The 23,734-nt window shown below is 40.1% G+C and overlaps 1 protein-coding gene across 1 annotated transcript in view; it reads left to right on the top strand.

Annotated features, from left to right (window-relative positions):
- jar (Myosin heavy chain 95F jaguar) overlaps positions 1–23,288 on the top strand; it is a 58,142-nt gene extending 34,854 nt beyond the window's left edge. The window contains exons 7-26 of the mRNA XM_080266733.1: positions 2,305–2,567; positions 3,133–3,397; positions 4,015–4,159; positions 5,006–5,163; positions 5,656–5,820; positions 6,728–6,951; positions 7,506–7,709; positions 9,320–9,544; positions 9,800–10,007; positions 10,447–10,571; positions 11,044–11,160; positions 11,734–11,951; positions 12,900–12,990; positions 13,394–13,533; positions 15,599–15,640; positions 18,047–18,167; positions 19,139–19,256; positions 21,928–22,057; positions 22,477–22,559; positions 22,866–23,288. Of these exons, the coding sequence (XP_080122859.1) occupies positions 2,305–2,567; positions 3,133–3,397; positions 4,015–4,159; positions 5,006–5,163; positions 5,656–5,820; positions 6,728–6,951; positions 7,506–7,709; positions 9,320–9,544; positions 9,800–10,007; positions 10,447–10,571; positions 11,044–11,160; positions 11,734–11,951; positions 12,900–12,990; positions 13,394–13,533; positions 15,599–15,640; positions 18,047–18,167; positions 19,139–19,256; positions 21,928–22,057; positions 22,477–22,559; positions 22,866–23,017 (3,194 nt within the window). The 3' untranslated portion in view covers positions 23,018–23,288. The remainder of the gene's footprint in view (positions 1–2,304; positions 2,568–3,132; positions 3,398–4,014; positions 4,160–5,005; positions 5,164–5,655; positions 5,821–6,727; positions 6,952–7,505; positions 7,710–9,319; positions 9,545–9,799; positions 10,008–10,446; positions 10,572–11,043; positions 11,161–11,733; positions 11,952–12,899; positions 12,991–13,393; positions 13,534–15,598; positions 15,641–18,046; positions 18,168–19,138; positions 19,257–21,927; positions 22,058–22,476; positions 22,560–22,865) is intronic.
- The last annotated feature ends 446 nt before the right edge of the window (positions 23,289–23,734 follow it).

Here is a 23,734-nt window from a genome sequence, read left to right as displayed (position 1 = left end):
ACTAGCTTGAGTGTGTTTAAAATGGGTGGATTTCTAGTGCTCAAAACCATATTGTATTCACTGAACTTTGATATCTGGAATCTTGAAGCGGTCTTCTAAAAACTAAGTTTTGGCTAATGCAGTTTATACTTGTATTAAGATGTACCGTCTAAAATAAAGTTGTTCATAATTTTACCCCTCCCTTTTAAGAAAAATTTGTTAAAAATCCAGAATAATTATTGAAAATAAAAGAAGTACCTGTTAGCTTCGAAATTATATTGTTACTAAGGAAAACTGAAGCTGATTAACTCTTTGACTATGAATTACCAACTTTGGCTTATATTTTAAGTTATGACAGATGACTTACCATGGTCGGGAGAAACCTGGAGTAGCAGAAATGTTTGAAACTCTTATTGTTTTGATCAAGAATAAAGAACTTCACATTTTATTCCAAAAGGTGATGACTGATATTATTCAGCTTACAGAAACTCACTGCAATGAGAGTTAAAAATTGTTCATAGGGTATTATTACAGTAACATACTGTACAACTCTCCCTCTACCCAGTCATATGATTTTGTTTTCCAGTCATGCCCACCTTTTGGCTTGCCCCATATATTTGATCTTAGCAAGTAAAATTTAGTAAGTTAGAATCACATTACATTACCAACATTTACCCAGCACAGAGAGACCCTTGAAATGACTGCGCTCACAGTCATTACCCGAGGCTCGCCGACTTCACTCGTTTACTGAGAGAAGCCACACCAACAAAGACAACACAGCAGCAATAATAAAAGCAGTTACAGCCTCTTACACACATAACACTGGGTGAATCTTCTCTATTATATACAGATGTGTGGTTTGAGCTCATGCTTTTGTGTAACAGCGTTACGGTTATGTTTTATTTAGTGCATGTTTATTATGTACCTGTATGCTTCTTGGTAGCAGAGATTTTAGATATTTTATAGATACTGATATATATTTAGTTGGTATAAAAGTGCTGACACCTATGCAGTGACTCTAGTGTGAAGACACTAAGTAGAAGAGTTTGCCTGTGGTTCAATGTTCATAGGAAATAATGTTGCAGCTGTTTGTATTCCTTCATTACAGCTGTACAATCCTCCCAAGTTCCACATTTACAGGCAGGTTTCATGTTTCTAGCAGTATCCTTAAATCCATAAACTTTGTTCAGTAATTTCATAGTTTCCTGGATTCCATAGTATGGTTCCTACAGAGGTTGATCTAGTTGAATCACGTAGGTCAAAACTTGAAGCCTGCCTGTAAACACACAACTGATGGGACTATACTTATCATTTGAGTGTGCCTACCAGCCATCTTAGTGATGTGCATTATATACAGATGGCTGCAAGGAATTAAGTCAGTATTTTAATCCTGTACAGTTTTGTTAGTGTGAGATGTGAGGCCATTAATAAAGCCTGCTTGTATATAGCTGTTACTGTGGTTTGAAACTTGAGGTTGCAGTGGAAATCTCAGTGACTCTAAATCTAAAGTCACAAAAACTAACAGATGTAGTCCCTAATGAAATGATCTGACTGGAGATGGTTCTGCCTTCTAACCAGTCTTCTGCTGTTTTTGATATAGCTGAGAATGCATCAACAAACCCATTATGATATCTCTTAAACTTTAATGCATCAAGAAACCCATTATAGTATCTCAGAAACTAAACATGTCCATAGTCGACCACTCTTAATTATAGATGATTATGTAACTAACCCAGTTTATGTGTAAAATAATCCTCTTCCCTTGCCGCCAGCAATTTAATATACTGTTATGTCTCTCAACTTTCATCTAGTTATCTAATGTATGGAGATTAAATGAAGTAGGCTTCATAATTTCAATTGTGGTTGAAGCTAAATTGTGGTATTGCCTTACCTGAACCACTTGAGCAGTCTGTTTTATGAGTAAGTTTGCATCACATAATAATGACCATTAATAACTGAACTACATAAATTCATTCAGAACTAATTTATCACAAAACTAAGGATCAGCTTGTACCCAGACCTTTCCACCATTTCATTATGCTTACTCTAACTACATTAGCCCGCTGAATTTTTATGACATCCTTTTTAATTTATTCTTGCTGCCAGTAGATGATTGTATTCTGATTGGATAAGGCCTTTGATATTGAAGGAATTTATTACACTAATACTACATCTAACACCTCCAGTTTGAAGAGTCAGTTTTATGCTTAATAAAATTGTCAGGAGATGGCAAAAATAAAATGAAAAGGACTTCCTTGGGCTGACTGGGTTAAGTTTTGTTATAAACAATGAGCATGTGTAATGTTAATCCTTCCCTTGTCACAGCCAACCCTGTACTTGAGTCTTTCGGTAATGCCAAGACCACACGCAACAACAACAGTTCCCGCTTTGGCAAATTCATTGAGATCCACTTTAACGAGCGTCATGCAGTGGTGGGCGGGTTCATCTCACACTACCTGCTGGAGAAGTCAAGGATTGTGGTGCAGGGGCCCCATGAACGCAACTATCACATCTTCTACCAGCTGTGTGCTGGTGCCCCAGACAAACTCAGGCAGCAACTCAAACTTGGTACTCCTGACCAGTATAATGTAAGTTCATGGGATGGTTTGCCGCTTATGTTTTATTTGTAATTTACGTGTGTGTGTGTGTGTGTGTGTGTGTGTGTGCATGCGTGCATGGGCGTACGTGCATGCATGCATGTGTGTGTGTGTGTACAAGTAAGTGAGTGACTATGTGTGCCTGTGTTTGTGCATTGGACCTGTTATAATTATGTACCTTGTTGTAATATACATTATTTGAGCAAGGCTGGTGTAGTCTTGTCTCCATATCTACTTTTATCTGATGTGTGTGTTTGTTCACATGTTTTTACCCATGTGCCTGCAAACTCGAACTGTCTCTCTCTGTCTGTATTTCCTACTTCCTGTGATCTCCAGTCTTTCAAACGCAGTGTGTCCAGGCATCTCAAAATGAACAGATCTTGAATTCGGCTCTCTGTTGTATTGTTTTTGTTTTTTCTTGGAAGGAGCAGTTTGCAGGCTCTGGCCTTTGGCTCATTCTTCCTTGCATAAAAGAGAGAAAAAAAGTGTGCAAATCCATATTTGTGCTCAAAGATGACCTATATTCTCCCCTGACTAATTATTCTCCACCCACTAGTACCTGCGCAAGGGGTGTACACAGTACTTCTGTAGCCGTGACACAGAGAAGTCCCTGCCAGCTGACCGTAAGAGCTCCGCCCACCAGAAGAAAGGTCCGCTGAAGGACCCCATACTGGATGACATGCGGGACTTTGCCGCTGTAGACAAGGCTCTGGGTAACTTTGGGCTGAGTGATGGGGAGCGCCTGGCTGTTTACACCACTGTGGCTGCGGTTCTGCACCTCGGCAATATCGGCTTCGAGGACAACCCCGATGACTCAAAAGGTAAACATGGCAAAATATAAACAAATGCAAAAGTTATGAGAAGAATGATAAAAACATGGGTTACTTTGTTTCTTAACCCTTCAGCATGAGTTTAATCCCTTAACCACTTTGCCATGAGCATATCTTCCCACCAGTACTATATCACAATAGTAGGAGAAGGAGCTAGGAAGCTTTAGACTGTCCTCTAGTATCCCCATAGTAAAGCATTGGCTTTTGATGTCCTGGGTACATCCTTGTACAGTCCTGTTGCCTAGAAATGATTTACAGGGTACATCATACTGGCATAGGGGTTAATGTATTATTAAACTGAGCACATCCCATACTTTTAAGTGAGAACTGACAGTACATACACATGTGTGATTATAGTATATACTGTGTATAATATGTAGATACAGTTTTATATTTTAAAGTACTGTACCCTTGTGCATTTCTCACACCAGTTGTAGAACTAATATGTGTGAATGGAGATGATGTGTACTGTAGGTGGATGCATGTTACTGTTGGGATGTATAAGGTGTTTGAGTATATTTGGTACAGTATATTGCATATTGTAGGTGGATATATGATGTTGCTTGGATTTGTATAAGGTGTGTGAGTGTATATGATATATATTGTAGGTGGGTGTATGGTGTCACCGGGATGTGATGGGTCATTGAAGACAGCTGCGTCGCTGATGGGTGTGGACCCCGCTGAGTTGAACCAGGCACTGCTCTCACGTGTCATGCAGACCAGCAAGGGAGGACTCAAGGGGACTGTCATTATGTAAGTTGTCACTGTAGGTGGGGGTGCTCACCATCCACTCACTCGATGTAGTGGTGCTCTTGGGTGGCTGCCCTTTCCTTTCTTCCTTCCTTCTTTCCTTCCTTCCACTTATGTCCTTCTTTCCTTCATTCTTTCCTCTTCTTTTCTGTCTCTGGGTGACTCTACACTGGGTGACAAGCCAAGTGGTTTCCTGTACTCCAGGAAACCATTGCCTACGTGTGATGGTAACCATATAACCAGCCTATGGTGCCTGGTGTTTTAGTGGGTAATTAAGGTGCTCTAGCTGGATTGAGCCTGTGTCGGTTTATATCCAAGGGGTGCTTGGGGTTTATTGCTCATGTAATGCCACTCAGTGATGAGTGAGGCTGGTCACTCTCATCTTAAATGTCAGGACCAACTTGCCTAGCCCCAAGCTCCTATGCTCCTCGTGGGGTTCTTGTTATATTTCACCTGTTTTATGTCCTTTTTTGTTGTTAAATCCTAAGCTAATTACAGAAAAATAGGTATTGCCATCTGTCTGTCTATCTATCTATTGCCAGATGCCTCAATTTTGTTAATTTCTGTGCAGCTGATTAACCAGTTTCAGTATTTACAGCGCTGTATATATGGAGAAGGTTTTGATAATTTAAAGCATTTCCTTGACAAATAACAGGAACTACTTTTTTGTAATATCCAACACATACCAGCCTATTACAAGACATTTTCACATCCTGTGCAGTATTCCATTGTCAGTGTTTATCCATATATTATGATCATATATAATGCAGTTTTACCTCCTAAACTTAAAACATACACATACTTGTGGGCAGCAGATACTCTACCTATATTTCCTCTCCCCCCCCACAGGGTGCCGTTGAAGACATATGAAGCTGCTGGTGCTCGTGATGCGCTGGCCAAGGCCATGTATAGCCGCCTCTTTGACTACATTGTCCATCGCATCAACCAGAGTATACCATTCTCTTCATCATCATATTACATCGGCATCCTGGACATTGCTGGCTTTGGTGAGTTGTTTTTGTTGTTTTTGTGGCCCAAAGCTCATCTGAACATGAACCTGGTTGACTGCTGGCTGAAGTTGCCCTTCTTCTGTGGTCCACCATCTTCCTTTTGGGGCATAGGGAGAGAGATGAGAGACATTTGTATAGCTTCCTATCTGTCCCATGAAAGGAGGTTGGTGAACTGCAGAAGTGAATGAAGTGGATATGGTCAGGTTATTGTATCTCTGAACTATTTTGTTTACATTTGACAAAGGCAATTAAGTCACCGTATTGATTCAAGCTTCAGCCCAATTTAAGCCTGCTTAAACTAAAATCCAGCATTTCTCTTTGAGTGGTATTCCCTAGCTCATATAGACTTCCAAGTAACGTATTACTATATGGTGTATTGTGAACTCCTAATCACTGCACAGTACTCTATCCTGCATAATTTTGCTGCACAACATTTGCTACAGAAGTATTTCACAGTGATACCAATAAATTATACATTCATATCCACAGAGTACTTCCCAGTCAACAGCTTTGAACAGTTCTGTATCAACTACTGTAATGAGAAACTACAGATGTTCTTCAACGAGCGCATCCTGAAGGACGAACAGGCGCTGTATGAGAAGGAGGGTCTGGGTGTGAGGAAAATATCATATGTTGACAACCAGGACTGTATTGGTGAGTGGATGGTGTATTGTCTGAGCTTCATGAGGATTTTTAGAATATTACTTTTTAAGGGGGGTACTACATAAGAGTGAAGTGTGGCTACTCATTTCATACCTAGCCATTGGCCACCAGAAAACCAATGAAATTTCCAGCAGCTGTTCAGAGGTAATTAGCAGGTTTTGGTACTTGGTTTAGCTTCTGGCCCATAGAAGACATCAGCTATACCAAGGCCAACCTCAGTATGAAGATTCTTGAACAGGAAGTTTGGTATCATCTATATGATTTGATTTGACAGCCAGGACTGTATTAGTGAGTGTATGGTGTGTTATCTAAGCATCACAGTGATTTTTTGAGTATCAGCCTTTAGGTAAAATAACCCTTGAAATAAACTCATATTTAAACTTTAGCTCTGTCATATGAATTGTAAAGAGCTAGATACTAATTGTCCAAGAAATTCAAATTTCCAGGTTCCTGTGATTTAGATTTTCACTGAAGACTGTCATACTTTTCTTCTTCTTCTTCTTCTTCTTCTTTTTTTTTTTTTTAACCATTCCTTCTAGACAGTATTATATTTTGGGGGTGGCTGTTTCATTGTTGTATTGATTGCAGATGCATTTCACTTATGAGCTGAATGTGGTTTAGTGTGGCTAAGAGTTGACTCACCATGTTGCGTGTAATTGCCTTATTCTGTTGATGCACTTTTCGGTATATTCTTGTTACATTCAGGTAATTTGATTCAGCTTAGGAGAGGACTCTTGAACTGGAAGAATTAGATACCACCCTCATTTCCCACTGAATAAATTCCCCAGGAGATGATAAAAATAAGGTAAAAACACTGGACTGAATGGGTTAATATTGTGGGGTTGACTGTACAAAAGTTCTATTTGAATTCTGATGTGTTGTACTCCTGTCATTGTAGACCTGATTGAGTCCAAAGGAGGTGGCATCATCAGCTTATTGGATGAGGAGAGTAAACTGCCCAAGCCTTCCCATACGCACTTCACCGCGGCTGTTCACAACAACCACAATAACCACTTCCGCCTGGCACTGCCCCGCAAGAGCAAACTCAGGGACCACCGAGAGATCCGCGACGACGAGGGATTCTTGATACGACACTTTGCCGGTGCTGTGTGCTACCAGACGGTGAGTTGGGTGCAAGGGTGACAATTTTGCACTTCTGCTACTGAATCTAGAGGCATTTATGACTAGTGACAAATTATGTTGATCACTAGCTATTTATTTTGTTCATATTTTAATGATAGTTTTGAGATCTGACCATCATTTTTAAAAGTTTGTTTGTGCAGCTAGCAGTGTTTTAGCTCCTAATATGGCATCCCAAGTTGAGAGACGATGTGGGGTTTGCATGTATATTGTGGATGGTACAGTTGTTCATATTTTTATTCTCAGCTTTCACTGTTTAAACATGTCATTGTCAACAAAACAGGACAGATAATCACTTCAAAATGCAGAAGTCTTTAGTAATAAGTTACATTTTTCATAATAAGTTTCATAATGGATCATAAAGATTAAGCTGCATGAGCCTCAGTCTTTCATAACACAATGCATCAACAAAACAACATTATTCATTCACAGTAGTATAAATTGAAAGTTATCCAACCCATTTTTTTGTTAGTGAAAAAAAAGAAAGAAAGAAGTTTATGGTGTTAATGGTAATGATTTTCCATTCCCCTCTCCAGGCACAGTTCCTCGAGAAGAACAACGATGCACTTCACTTCTCCTTGGAGGCGCTGGTGCAGGAGTCTCACAACCGCTTCATCCAGGGACTCTTTGCCAGCTCATCAGGAGAGAGTCACGCTGCACGGGGCAAACTGGCATTCATCTCTGTGGCGTCAAAGTTCAAGACTCAGCTGCAGGAGTTGATGGATAAACTCTCCGGCACAGTAAGAAGTGATGCTCTTCTATTTTTATTTTAACTTGGTCTAAAGTTGCCATCACTCCATCTTGATTGCTGAATTGTAACAATACATTATCACTAGAGTACTATACTGGTCATGAAGAAATGCTATGAAAGGATGTACAGCATTAGTACTGTTTTTTTCTGCCATTGAGCACCTTGAAATAAACTGAAAAATAATGAAAATCTTGGCCTAGTTAAAGTGAAAGAACTATTTCCCAAAATCTGAAATGATCAGAATCTAGAGGCTTTCAAATGTACAGATTGGGGAGAAACTGGACTCCTTTATTATTATTGTCAGTTATATATGTAGACATCCACCTTTCTCTTGGTATTTCGTTTAGTAATCTCTGTATCCATGCTTATTTATCAACTAACAGTCAAAGTTTCAGCAATGTATAACTTTTTAAGAGGATAGATTGTATATTGTTCTTTTTTCTCTTTGTTAATATTATTATGTGCCATGTTGTATTTAGATGATGCTTTATATCATCTTCCTGTGTGGCCTAGATACACAACACATGTTTTTTCAGCCACTCCTCTGATGGACCCCAGGTGTAGTGTTCAGGTACATTGTGTGTGATGTGTATTTTTCACTCACCTGTTATGAGTGACTTCTCTAAGTTTGTAGCCCTTTAGCACTGAAGCGTGATCTGTGTTTTCATTCCCTCTGATCCAAGTTTTGTGATGACTAAGAGCAAGTCTAATCCCAAGCAGTCTTATTGTGAATTGTTTTTGGACTAATAAACCTACTCACTCTTATGAATGCACTTGCATACTTTTTGAGGCCAGTACCAAATGAAAATTCAGGTTGGTAGTTCTAGCTACAAAAGGATAAAATCTGTCTCCATAAATCCTTTGACTGCTAAAACTTCTCCCACCTGAATTAAACTCATCTGGTTTTAGCCATGAAGAAAATACTGTACCCAAGTGCTTTAGTTACAGTGATAAAGCTTTATTTTGAGTGTTGTATTAATATATTTTAGGGAACAGTTTCCGGGTTTTTATTGACTTTCATTGCATTCAGTGCACTTCCATATAGCCCTATAAACATGCTATTAAAATAACTGCACAAACTGGTGTGAATGTGATATCTCATGCATATCACAGCAGCATGGTGGGTACTAATGCCTAAATGCCTGGTGGTGTGGGAGGGATGCTGTTATAGAATATTGCACTTTGGCGATGGGGTCACAGTTTTGGCTGGCATGATTGAACCAGTGTAGATGAGTTGTTTGTATAATGTTTTCAGGGATACTGTGTAGTGACCAAGAGTAGGAGAAGCTGTCAAGAGAGTGAGTGCCTTGTGAAATGGTGTCAGTATTCATAGATCTGTTACTGGCATTATTCCTCTTTCCATCCTTAGGTAAAAAAAAAAAAAAAGGTCATGATGGTGATGATATTGATGATGGTGTCTGGTCAAGATGATGGTGATGATATTGATGATTGTGTCTGGTCAAGATGATGGTGATGATATTGATGATGGTGTCTGGTCAAGATGATGGTGATGATGTCTGGTCAAGATGATGGTGATGATGTCTGGTCAAGATGATGATGATGATGATGTTAACATTAGTGTCATCTTCTCAACCCCAGGGTACAAACTTCATCCGGTGTATCAAGCCCAATGTTAAGATGGTGGATCACGAGTTTGAGGGAGGTCCAATCCTGTCACAGCTGCAGTGTTCCGGGATGACGTCAGTGCTGGAGCTGATGCAACAAGGCTTCCCGTCACGCGCACCCTTCCACGACCTGTACAGCATGTACAAGAAATATCTCCCTGCTGAACTGGCCAGGCTGGACCCCCGCCTCTTCTGCAAGGTAAAGGGAGTGTTTTGTGTGTATTGCAGATCCTTTGTACTTATTCTGCCTTTTTCCAAAGACTGAACTCCCTATAGGCATTATCAGTCATTTTTACACTTGTCCAATTTTTGTGTGTGGTTTTGTTGAGTATGTAATTTTATCATCAGATTAAATTAGATACATTATATTGTTTGTTAAAAGTACTTAAACAAAAGCTCCAGTATGTAAGGTGCTGTTGTTTTTAAGCTAACTGCATTGTTATTTTTCTTTCAGGCATTGTTCAAGGCCCTGGGTTTGGATGAGAAAGACTTCAAGTTTGGTCTGACTAAAGTGTTCTTCCGGCCGGGTAAGTTCGCCGAGTTTGACCAGATGATGAAGAGCGACCCTGAGAACCTGCAGCTGCTGGTGTCCAAGGTTAAGAAGTGGCTGCTGCAGTCACGCTGGAAGAAGTCCCAGTGGTGTGCACTCTCTGTTATCAAGTGTGAGTTAGGGTGTCCCTTATGGTAATAAGTGTGAGTTTGTGTTTTTTCTGTAATTAATTGTTCCTTGGTGTCCTTTATGTTATTAAGTGTGAGTTATGTTCTTGCTGTCATTGAGTTTGAGTTATGATGTCCTTTCAGTCACAGAGTTAGTTACAGTGTCCTCTCGGTTACCATGTGTGGCTAAATGCTGTCTTACTCTGTGTCATCAAGTGTGAAGTGTGGCATCATGATTTTGCTGTCTGGGGGAATAAGCAGTTTTGTTTTACGTTTGTATTTTAGACACTCAGGACCACCATATCCTCACACCTGTTCCATCATCCCTTCTAAAGTAAATGAATAAATAAGTAAAGAAGAAAAAAATAATATAAAAGGAGCAAAACTAAAATATGAAAATAAGAAGAGTGTTGAAGTTATGAGTGTGTGTTTGTACCTTTGCAGTGAAGAACAAGATCCTGTACCGCCGAGAGCAACTGATTATCATCCAGAAGAACATACGAATGTACAACGCCCAGAAAAAGTATCAACCGCGCTTCAGGGGGGTGCTTAGGATCAAGGAGCTTCAGGTATATATCTGTCTGTCTATCTTTCTATGTCTATCCATCTATATCTCTCCATCTATCTGTCTGTCTGTCTATCCATCTATCTATCTGTTTATCCGTCTATCTGTCTCTGTCTGTAGCCAAATGCCTTAATCTCTGAAGAGGTGGCCACAAATGAAATGCCTCCATGTCACCCTGTTCATAGCCATCAGACTGCCCTCCCTCCAGCTCACATCACCTTCATTCATATACCTCTCCCCCAACCCTCTGTTTCATCCTCTGTCTCTCCCATCCTTTCTCCCCCCTCCACCTCACTCATATACACTGTCACAGTCAGTCTCTCATTCTCCATTCTCCTCAGCTAACACTCTCTTATATATACTCAGAGATACAAGTACAGTCATTATGTACTTGTAACTGATTGATGATTTAATTTATTTTTGATGATGATGATGACAGTGATAATGGTGATAACTGTGATAATGTCGTATTACAGAGTCAGCTGGCACAGATGCTGAACACAGTACAGCAACTAAAGAAAGAGAAGGAGTCCTCTCTGGCCCAGGTGAAGAAGCTGGAGGCAGCCATGGAGGGCAGCATCACGAAGATCAGGGTAGGTAGCCAGTTTAACTACCGGGTATGTATTAAATCAGCTACAATAATGAAATAAAGGAAGCATCACTGTATGGAAAAGGTTCATGAAGATTACTACTTACCCCGTTATTCTGAAAACTTTTGATAAAGGTGGTGGCAGACACTGTGAGGCATCTAGCATTAGTGTTCAGCTTTGTAGCTTAAGCCTTTGAGCCTGTTATTGACCCACTGGGATACAAGGGCACTACTGTTGTCACCCCATGTTTTACTGAGGGTACTCATTTTAGCTGCCAACCCACAAATTACAGATGGACACCTGAGTCAAGAGGTGCCAGATGCCTTTACCAAGATTCAAGCTTTGGTGGTGTTGGGCTGGTAGCATCATAACTAATAATGTTAATCATTCAGCCACTGAAGCGATGGCAAGAATAATATATAAAACAGTCGTTGTACTGAAAGAAATATTAAGGGATTGACTTTATTTCTCGTCATGAGAGATCCTCCTGAACTAAGTAGAATTGATGAGTCAGAACAATGAAATATAAAAGATGTCATTTGGAAAGGATTAATTGGTGTCTGCTACCCTCCCCAGACGACCTCGATGACCAGGGAACAAATTGACAAGGAATACAACACACTGGTGGCAGCGATGAACACGGAACTGAGTGTGCTGCAGAAGAAACTGACCCAGCAGAAGAACGCAGAGGAACAGGAGCGGCTCAGGGCCATCCAGGAAGAGATGGAGAGAGAGAGGAGGAAGAAGGAGGAGGAGGAGCGCAGGAGGAGAGAGGATGAGGAGAATCGCAGAAAGTATGTCCATGATGAAGTTTGCCAGCTGCACTGACATGTTATGCATTTCTCTGATAATGCATGATAATGATGATGATAATGGTTATGTTTATGCTTTTGAAGGCAATGGCCATGCAAGCATATGTAAGCATTTTTCATGTGTTGATGGCAAGTAACAGTGCTGCTTTGCTTCAGTACCACCAGTGTGTCACCAGCAAGTAGCCTGGGCATTTTTTTTTTTTTTTCTCCAGTGACTTTATGCCTTATTGACATCAGCCCTTATCTGGGGCCATATATTTGTATTTAGAGTTTTACCTCTCCAGGGGTAACTACCATCCACCATACCCCAGGGAGTAGATTTTAATTGGGTAGAAGAAATTGACTCAAGGTGATAAATGATAGGAAACATGAAAGTTTGGATGTATAAGCCTGTGGGGTAGAGTCAGGATTCTGGGGGCTTGAAAGGTGAGTGAGTGTGTTGCCCTTTAATTGGGCAGACCTTTAGTTAGTCTCTCCTTCTTTCATTTTGTTTTTTTCTAGAACCTACCTTACCCTGTTTGTAGGTGGGAAAAGAGATCTGGATGATGATGATGATGATAAGAGGTATGTATGTGTTGTAGTCTCTGTGTGGACTTGAGTATGTACAACAAATGTGATGTGTTGTGCAAGGCCAACTACTGGACTTTTGACCCAGCAACACACTCAATGTAGTACCTCCCAGGGTAACAAGAACCATTTAGGATGATGGTAGTGATGATCATGACACTAATGATGTGGATATTGATGATGATGATAGTTGAAATATATTGATGGAGATGGTAGCCATGAAGATGGTGATGTTTATAGTGATGGTGGTGGTGGTGATGATGATGATGTTGATATTAATAGTGGTGGTGATGATAATAATAATGTTGATGATGATGATGCCATTTTTCCTCTCTCCATAATGTGTTGTGGTTTGCTCCCCAGGAAGGCGGAGCTTGAGGCACGGCGGAAGCAGGAGGAGGAGATGCGACGTAAACAGGAGGAAGAGGATCGCAAAGCAGCTGAGCAGCTTCAGGTTCGTGTTGGGGTTGGGAACATGGCCTGTATTTAGTGGTATAGAAGGCTTTGTATCACCTCTTCCTTGGCAAATTATTTGGCTTTTTACAAATTATGCTGCTGGAGAGGGAAGCCTTTACATTATGGTGCTGATATAACAGGGCAGTGGAGCTGCATGGATATACAGTACCGTACACATACTTTCTTAGGCCCATCCCTATCCTCCTAAAGGAGGAGGATGGAGAGCAGAAATCTGGTGGCAGCTTTGTCGTGCAGTTCACTTAGCTCTTGGTTACAAATTCTAATACTGCTGCTGTTTTCTTATTCTGCCTTTGAGCTTTGTGAGAGAAGATGGAGAAAAATTAAAATGTAGGCCAGGTTTACGTATACTAATTATAACAATCCTCTCTTGGCTTGTTCAGGCCCAGATGGCAGAGGTTGCAGTGGAGCAGGAACGTCTGGCACAACTGGAGGAACAGGAGCGCCGCGATCACGAGCTGGCACTCCGCCTTGCATCAGAGACCAACTCTGCTGTCGAAGAGATTACTCCACATCTCAAGAGGTGTGTGTGTGTGTGTGTGTGTGTGTGTGTGCCTGTATTTATTTGTCTGGGAAAGGAGAGTGTTTGTCATCTTCGTGCCTGAATAATATAGATAGGGATTATTTTTATGTGCTCATAGGGAATAGCAACTCCACATTGCAAGTCAGTTTTGCTGCCTATTAAAACAGTTTCTTCTATTTTTATATTAAAAAATGATGGAAGCTGAAAAACCTTATATAGGAAGTGTGTAATCTTGATAGACAATTGTATTTCAAGTTACTCAGGGGTTGAACAAAAAGAAACTTAAATTGAATGTCTTTTTAACTATAGGAGTGTTTGTGTACAGAGAAGGGATGTACCTGTATATGTGATGGGGAAGTACCAGTATTTGTTTATGGTGAAGGGATTACTGGTTATATGTATGTGATGGTGTCTGATTTGCATGAATGTTGTGGGAGAAGGACTGTGTTTTATTCAGGGGTGCAGCTAGGATTTAAAGAATGGGGTAGCCAATCCTAATTACAGGGAGACCCAAGGAGAACTCTTTTAGGGGAGGTCCTGAGGGAATTGCCACAGAAAAATGGAGTGACGACTGTGGTAACCAGGCATGTTTCAAGGGTGGCCAGTAACACTCCATTCACATCTCTGGCTATGCTCCTGGGACCAGTGTGTTGTGGGAAGGTGATTACTTTTGTTTACAGGTGATTGTACTTGTATTTTATGTTGTGGATGACTTTAGAATGGGAAAACAGATCAGACTTCGTATTTTTAAGCTGTAAGGTGAAGTTTATTGAAGTTTCCATTGCCCCACAATAGCTTCCTTTAGAGAGACCAAGTCAGTTCAGATCTTCAGCTGCTATAAGTAATTTGCTATCAGTCTTGTAGTACATAGGAGAACATAATTATGCCATATTGTCCAGTAAGTCCCTTTTATATATTGATTTATGTTCTTTGCATTTTTCTTTTTTTGTCCCCTTTTTACAATCCATAGAAAGTTTAAAAAAAAATATTAAGCTTCCACAGTTACCTATAAGGGTGAGTTCCTGTTTTTCCCCCAATTTACAGTAAAGATTATATGGAAAAATGTGTGATATTTTGAAACATCCCTGATATATATGAAGGACTTACTGTATATAACCCATTGATTCTTGTCGTGTATTTTATTGGCTTGTTTTTGCCACCTTTAGACAGTTTTACTCAGCTTGGGGAGACCTTATGCTGGAAGGAGGTAGATGAAGACTATTTTTAACCCCTCAGATTCAGAATATCTCTTTTAAGCTTAAAAAAAATGATCTGGAAATAGCAAGGAAAAATAAAATAAGCCATTGGATTGAAGGATGTAAGTCTAACGGCGTGGCATCGCGTCGTACGCCATCAAGTAGGTTAGAAATTACCTCCCTCACTGCTCCCTTTCTTTCAGCATGGGGTCATTTTTAGTCAGGGCTTGTCATAGAAGCAGTTCTTGTGGTATTTCCCCCACACTCCGGACTTTTATCTCGGCACCCTAGTTAGAGTCCTCCCTTTGGTTTTTTCCTGCACTTCACACACCCAGCCAAAGCAATACTGTATTGAGACCGTTAAGGATGGAAAAATGAAACACCATCGATATATTTTTTACTATAAAGAAGCACAGAAATCCTGAAAATTAGATGAGATTATGGAAGGCACACTGAAGGTTTCTGTAAACTCTTCCTGAAGGACACATTACAGCTGAGGGGTCGCATGTGTTTTGAATGACATGCATTCATTGATATCCCTGTATTAGACAACCAGAATTTCAGTAAAGCAGTTAGCCCTAATGTTTTAGTTATAATGAATTTTTTTTCATCAAAGCAAGGAAGAAGGAACTAAGGGGCAGAAGGCCACAATATGTTCCCCCCAAGAAAAAATAAAAACAAAATAACAGAGCTGAATTCAAGATGTTATGCGTGCATATTCTTTGGCTGAGTGTGGTGACCTGTAGCATGTATTGTACTTGCCAGGTTAGGATGTTGAGTATGGTAGACTATCCTGGGACCCAACACCTCACAGTGGGGTAATAGGGGACCAGGTGTTACTGTTTTTTTTCTCTACCTTCCTCCCACAGTACCGTTAATGGAGAGTCCAACGATTTGCTCAAGTTGAAAAGGTACCGAAAGTTTCCCTGTCCATCCACTGTACTCACAACACCATGGCAATACTGTTTCCACTTTAACTTGGCCTGAAATTGCTGTCCCTCCATCTTGAATGCTGATATGTAACAAGAGATTAATATTAGAGCATGGTGCTACTCATGAAGGAGTGCTATGAAAAGGATACAGAGCCATAGAATAGCCTTTTTTTTATCTCTGAACTACAAGAAATAAGCTGCAAAAGAACTAAAATCTGGGTCAGGTTAAGGTGAACAAACTATTGTGTAGTGTGCCATGGGTGTTGTCCTCCTGCTTCACATTCACCACCTTACACCTCCCTACCAGCATAAGCATCCAGACAACACCACCATTTTGTTGCCATGACTGGTCTTCTTGTGGGCTTGCATTGATCCTCAGAACCTGTGCATCAGTTATTACATACATGTATAGGAATGATGCCATGTGCCCCGCATGTTGAGGGTGGCCATTGTACGGATGAAATTTTGTTTTCTGAAAGCTAAGCCAAGTGCCAAAACCAGCAAATAACCTCCCTAACAGGTGCTGGAAGTTGTTGGGGGGGGAAAAAAAAAATATTTAGATGTCCAGTAAGATATGTAAAAGTACTGAGAGTTTCAGCATGTACTGTACTGTACATTGATTTTATGCACTTGTGGCTAATTAATCACTGCCTAAGAGTGATAGTTGTGTGACTGGTAACCAAACTTCTGACCTTGCATCACACTCATGGAAATACCTCCCAGGGTTGATGGTAGCCACCCCTCTACTACATGAATCAGTTATTTAATTTTTATAGTAAACTTTCCCAAACATAGTAGTGGTGTTGCCCTTGCTTGTGCTGTACTGAGGCTCTTATACCAATGCATTAACTCCATAGAAACTTTGTTAAGCCAAGCCTTGATGTAGACTAGAATGAGTGTTTACCTCACTGCTGTGCATCCAGCATAGTGTAGTGTAGACTGACTGACTCGCTAGTAGACCTGAAGTTTGTCCTGACATTTACTGAGGAGACAGTGCTGGAGAGGATGCCCTCATGTGTTGACATTGATATATATGAGTGGCTCCTTTGTCTGGTCATACAAACATCCCCCAACTCCCAAAGGATGATGGATTGCAGGAAAAGGACAGCTTCAGCCTGCGGTCCACAGGGTTCACAGCGCAGATGAACCTAGGGTTATAAACACTACCACTGTTACTAAGAGCAAAATATATTTTGTAGCTTGAAGACTGCACCATGCTCCACTATGCATTGTGTTTACACAGGATCCACACCAGATGTAACCCCACCTGTTTAGATTTACAGTACCTGAATTATGAAGAACATGGTAACACGCACATTTAGGAATTATTTTGCATGTAGTCTAACCCATTTTTTAAAAATCACCCATTGGAAAGTTTTTCACAAATACTTCTGCACCATAGTTCACTTTTGTCCACTGCAACACACATGCACTCAGATAAGCACAGTCTACACCATGTAACTTACCACTTTCAATTTAATCTGAAGAGAATTGTGTTGTGATGGATAAGAGTGCTTTTCGTAAATGAATAATTATTTCATGGGAAGATATAATTTTCTTTTGATTTCCACAACAATAGCCTTTACCTCATTCCCCTGCACATGCACTCAGACACATTCAGAGCCACAGCACAGAAATATCATTCACTTTATATTGGTAATTTGTCCAACAGTCACAGTAAGTTTTAGTATTTGCCTGATGTACACTCACTGCATTCCCAGCTGAAGTACGTGGCATGACATGAATGACACCACTTGTTTTAAGGTGGTATTTTATGTATAATTTTGCCCTTTTTTTTTTTTTTCCATAGCACTTGATTAGCATTTGGTATATACTTTTGTATAAGCATGTTTCTCTTTTTCTGGACTGAAACTTTATTTACAGTTTATGATTTGGACTGCAGTATTTATTCCTAACTCGCATGTCTAGCATTGTTACTGAAATACTTATGTACTCAAAATATTAATTGTTCATATTCTTTGGAAAAATTTGTTTAGATATGCAGTTATTGGTATCTGTAAGTTAATCTTATTCTTTCCAGTCAAATGTGCAGTATCAGAAGCTTTACATTGGATTTTCAATGTAAGATATTTAAGTACCAACTTTAAATGAGGAATATGATAATCATTTTTTATTATGCATTTAGTATAAGAATTTTCTGTATGTAGTGGTATTTCTTTTCATTTATTTATGTATGTATATGTTTTACTGGTAATAAAACCTGGTTCAATTGTGTGTATGTACAATTAATGTAACATACTTGGACTATCATTGTTACTTGATATTTTCAAACAGCATTTTGCTTGGTATAAAAAGTGTATATTAGAATGTATAATACAGTATTATATAACTAGGCCTGTTTATTGTTAGTTTTTTTGTGATCAGGTCTACCTTGGTGGAGAAGCAGCGTCAGGAGGCAGCCAACAAAAAGCACGACCTCAGCAAGTGGAAATATGCCGAGCTGCGTGACACCATCAATACATCGTGTGATCTGGAGTTGCTCGAGGTATGCCACTTTGTTTTTTAACCATAATTTCATTGGTTAGGCATAACCCTTCAAGCTGGATGACATTCATTTCAATTTATACTTGCTGCTTGTCAAAAGGTTCACACTGGATTACAGTCTTTTCAGTTTGCATGTGCCATCTGTTCTCCCTCAGGAAATTGCAAGTGTAAAATAAAAATATGTTATTGGATTTAAAAGGTTAATCAAATTCAGTTTCGTAAGGTGGTATGGTACTTCTGTAATGATGTAAGGTCATTGTATTATTCCATGTCTTTACAATTTGACAGTACTTTGGCCATTGTGTCATTTGAATGGCCTACCATCTCAGATAAGGATGAAATAGTAGTGTTACTAAACTGTGCTGTGAGCTATGGTATAGAGTGTTTTTGAGATAAGATAGGAGAGTAGGTGGATTTTTTAACCAGATAGGAAAATAGATGAACCAGTGTCAGTGTGATGAGAATCGTCCTGTGCATTGTTGTCTGAGTTAAAGGTGTAATAGCAGCTGTGTGTGAGTCTAATTCTCATAGGCCTAGGAGCTTCCATAACACCTTCCTCAGTTCAGATCAAATGCATTCTCTTTAAGGAACACCTATACTTAGGTTGGCCATGCTATAGTTGAAATTTTCTGCAACTTGGGAGGTTAATCAGTTGCCAGAACCAACTAACTACTACTCTGCAGTTGTCAGAAACTTTTAGAGAAAAGAAAATCTCAGACATGTAATAAGAAAAGTAACTCTGAAAGAAAAGTAAGTCTGATAACTTAGAGTCTGTTTACTTTTAATTGAGTTTCATGCCTGTTAATGATGACTGTTTGGCAGATTATGTAAATTTAATCACATTTCACTCATTTGGTGGGGGAGGAGGTGGCCAAATGGTCAGAGAGGTGGTTTGTTATCTAAAGAGAAATCTTACTCAGCAAAAGGGCTAATACAGTCCTGTCACTAGACATTACTTCATACAACCCGCAGGCTTGTCGCAGTGAGTTCCACCGTCGGCTGAAGGTTTACCACGCCTGGAAGGCCAAGAATAAGAAGCGCACCACCATGGAGGAGAATCAGCGTGCACCAAAGTCTGTGCTCGATGCAGGTAGGCTGAAGTTGGCCGTTGTTCTTTCTACCTGCCTGTATCTGTCTGTCTGTCCATACTATCTATCCATCCATCTCTCCTTATACAGTAAACTCTCAGTTATCTGGCGTAATTTAGCCAAGCCCTATGCCGGTTAAAGCAAAACATTGGATACGGATATTTCATACCCTCCTATCGGCTCAGTACTGTATTTGGCGTCGAGCCTGATGTTGTGTCACTGCCCGACTCGAACCTCTGTCCTAAAACCTTTCCCATGAGTAGAAGATGAAAATTAAACCAAAAATACAATAAAATAATGATACAACACAGTATTACAGCGCCAGTTAGCTACAGTTTAGAAGTTGGGTGATACTCTTCAACGCCAGATGTTGCATAGAGCCGCAGGTTACGTCTTGTTTTGGCTCATGTTATTGCATAATTTCACTGAATATTGCTTTAATAGAGCCAAGCCAGCAGTACCGGATATTACGATGACAGATAATTGAGAGTTTACTGTACTTATCTGGGCACAGGAGCCAGCACTCAGTATCGGTTTATTTCATTTCCTTTTTTTGTACTGTCTTTTTATCTAAGTATTCATGTCATTCATAAATTTTTCTCCAATGCTACATTTTAATATAAGTACATTTGAAATACAGATGTTATTCATTGGTGCAGATGTGTTCTAATTGCTCATTAAGCGTAACTTCTGATTCTTCTTCCTCTGTTTTGTCGTATTGTATCGTAACATATATAAATATTTACAGTATTGCAGAATAAGTTATATACATTACAACTACTAATTTTTACATGCTAAACCCTATCTTCTTTCCTAGCTTGATAATGTTAATCCTGTTTTTCCTGTTGATGTTATGATATGATCAGGAATATGATACTATATTATACAGTAGTATACAGGGAATAGAATTTTCATAAACATGTAACAAGTAATTTCTGTATAACTCCAAATTTTTAAAGAAATGTTTTCATTGCTGCTAAAAGTGCTGTAAATAGCGTTATTTTAGCCACACAGTAACTGAACCCTGGATATCTCCTTGTTCATAAAGCTTACACACTGACTTATGTAGCCAGTGGATCCGGCGAGTGTAAGGTGGTCACCAGTGTCAGGAAAGGTACACATGTTTGGTAGTAGTTGTGTACATGGCTAGAGTTATGCTGTTAAGGTAGACACGTTTGCTAGTGTTGCTGTACATGGCAAGAATAACGCTGCCTTCACATAGCCTCCGTGCTTAGCTGGTAATCATGCAGTGGCTCTAATATACAAGCTGATGTTTTGTCTCTGTGTAAATTGTGGCTTGTTTGATAACCTCTGATGAGTCGTAGAGGTTTCCCTTACCTAAATGTTATACTGTGGTAGCCTGGACTATCAAAATTAAGTGGTCAGAAGTTAGTGGTTAGTCTTTACAGTTGCCAGTTTCATTGTTGTTGTTCATGGCTGCATCTCTGTATAAACTAATATTATCCCTTACAGTCACAGAGACTTTTAATTTAGGCTGAATAACTTAATCTGCTAGTAACCAGAATATAAAAGATGTTAGGGTACTGAAGATGTTAAGAAACTTCAGTGATATTAAAGTGTTTGCTGTTGTGCTGAAATGTGCTTGACTCTCAGATGGCATTACCTGTACAATTGATAGGCTCTGGTGCTCATTTGTGTGCAGGTCTTTGTAAGTGTTCTCACACTCGCATGTGGTGGTTAAGTGTATTATCCGTTTACTGTGCTATGGACAGAGTTTTAGAAATTTGGTGTGCAGCAGAAGATGCCAACACACCATATATAAAGTCTCACACCTCCACACTGCACACTACCATGCCACATGCACACTTCACACTGGCACACCACATGCACACCTCACTGCCACGCAATATACACATCTCACACTGCCACACAACATGCACACCTCACACTGCCATGCCTCATGCACACCTCACACTGCCATGCCACATGCATACCTCACACTGCCACACCACATGCACACCTCACACCGCCACACCACATGCACACCTCACACTGCCATGCCACATGTACACCTCACACTGCTACACCACATGCACGCCTCACTGCCACACCATATACACACCTCACATTACCACATTGCACTCTGCCACTCCCCATCCACACACAGTCACCATAGAGTACCTAGCTTTCATCTGCGACTATAAAGGAACTTGTCTGACACTCTGTATATTGTATGTACTGTGCCTTGTGCTTGTCTAACTCTAGCTCGTTATGAGTACAGCACAAGTAATTTAGTTGCAGATGTATCAAAGCAGTATGTCTTATTTGAGAGTTCGCAAAAATACTGACGGTGGAAGAACAAACACAGTGTCAGATTCAGTGTGCAGCATTAAGCCCAGCTAACTGTAGAGTTCACCTCTTCCACTGATGACATATTTTGTATTCTGTAATTGCTGTCACCACATAAGTTATTAAGTTTTGGAGAGACTTTAGATTGGAGAGGTCAAATGCAGCCCTCATTAATCACTTCGGTTGAAGAGGCCCTTTTTAAGCTGAATACTCTACAGTTGTCGGGAAGTAACATGAACAAAGCTACAAAAATATGCTACAGGATTCAAGGGCTAACTTGATTGGATTATAATGATGAGAACAACTTTTTAAGTTACTTGGCCATGAAAACGAAATTAACTACAGGTGCCTCCCCGCTCATAGCCAATGCCATGCCTCCCCGTGCTGCCCCCAAGGCACCCCTGCCAGGGGTAACCAGCAACCAGCGCTACTTCCGCATCCCCTTCGTGCGCCCCAGCGACCAACATCGCGGTGACCACCAGCAGAAGGGATGGTGAGCAGAGCCATTGTCTCCATATTGCCAGATGAATTCATCTCTAAACCCAATACATGTGGAACCCATTTTCATTCATTTATAAATTTTTCTAAGTTGTTGTAAAAGACTGAGTAGTAATCTTATAATACCTTAGATAGGGAGGGAAGCCTCAGTTAGCATTTGTCCACATGTATTGTGCTGGGGATCAACCCCCTATCTCATGACAGCCAGTCAGCATATCCACTATGCCACAATCAGGTAAAGTTTGCCTCTTCTTGCCACTATCTGTTTCCTGCAGTACTGCAGATCTGTTAGATCACATAAACCCTAGTTTTGACCACTAATTAAACATCTAACAAGGAAAGCATTTTTTTTTTTTTTTTTAATGCACACTGACGTTGCATAAGTTTTGCTGAACACTTGATGTTTTGCGGCAGGTGGTATGCTCATTTTGATGGTGACTGGATCGCACGGCAGATGGAACTCCATCCAGACAAGTCCCCCATTCTCCTTGTGGCAGGTGAGGGAGGGTCATCTGTACCTTTAGGAATTTAACAAGTCCCCATTCAAATGGTCAGATCTGTGAGAGGGCAAATGCAATGTTAGTATTTTGCAGTCAGAGCATTAAACTAGTGAAAATTAGTTATGGTGATGGTGGGGCTGATGATGGTGATGAGAAGAAAGAAGAGGATGATGAGAATGGTGATGGTTATAAGGACAAAGGTTATTGTGTTTAGAATGATGGTGGTCATAAGGAGGAAGAGGATTAAAACGATGAGGTAGCGATGGTGGTAACTCTTAACACTCTCTGTCTCCCCTCCCCCAGGTTCTGATGACATGCAAATGTGTGAGCTGAGCCTGGATGAGACTGGGCTCACCAGGAAACGTGGGGCTGAGATCCTGGAGCACGAGTTTGAAAAGGAGTGGAGTCGGCACGGAGGAGGCCCCTTCACACGGTCAACCACACGCAAGCGCTAGTTGTACACACAGGCATTCATACACAAGTAGTTAAGGTGTACACATGAGTTAAGGTGTACACATGATCATCCACACAGAGGCACTAGAGGTGTACACACAATCATGTGCATATAAGTGCATGAGGTGTACACAGGGCCATCCACACACAAGTGCTAGATGTAGGTGAGGGTGAAGGGAACACGATTTGCTTACAGTCGCCATATAGTGTGGAGGAGAGGGATCCAAGACAATGACACCCAGAGAGAGACATGGATCAGCAGTTTAATGATCTGAAGGATTATGAAGAAGTAATATGTTTGTTGGTGAAATGTTACCTTTGATGATGATGACGATGATGATGATGATGATGATGATGGTGGTGGTGGTGGTTAATGTTGATAAGGGTAGCTAAGATTGATACTTGCATTGATGATGATGATGGTGATGATGATACTTGAGTTCTGATCCCTGGCAGTAATATATCTGCACTTTTTTTTTTTTTTTTTTTTTTTTTTTTTTTTTTTTAAAGAACATTTGTAGAAATGCTTTATTTTTTTTCCTAGTACTTTTTTTTTCCCCCCATAGACAGGATAGCACCATACTAAGCGTTATATTATGGTTAATAATTTTTGCTTTGATAATCATTCATGTGCATGTATTGAAGTTTTAAAAAGTGTATGTAAGTATATTTATTTACACCATCGTTTACACTTGACACAGAGGGTCATATTGTAAGTG

Source organism: Coenobita brevimanus, chromosome 21 (genome assembly GCF_032717465.1).
Source record: "Coenobita brevimanus isolate Jiangsu-jjx chromosome 21, ASM3271746v2, whole genome shotgun sequence".
In the NCBI taxonomy this organism is placed as follows: Eukaryota; Metazoa; Arthropoda; class Malacostraca; order Decapoda; family Coenobitidae; genus Coenobita; species Coenobita brevimanus.
The sequence above is the reverse complement of the archived record's forward strand: the minus strand, read 5'-3'. Positions and strand labels throughout refer to the sequence as shown.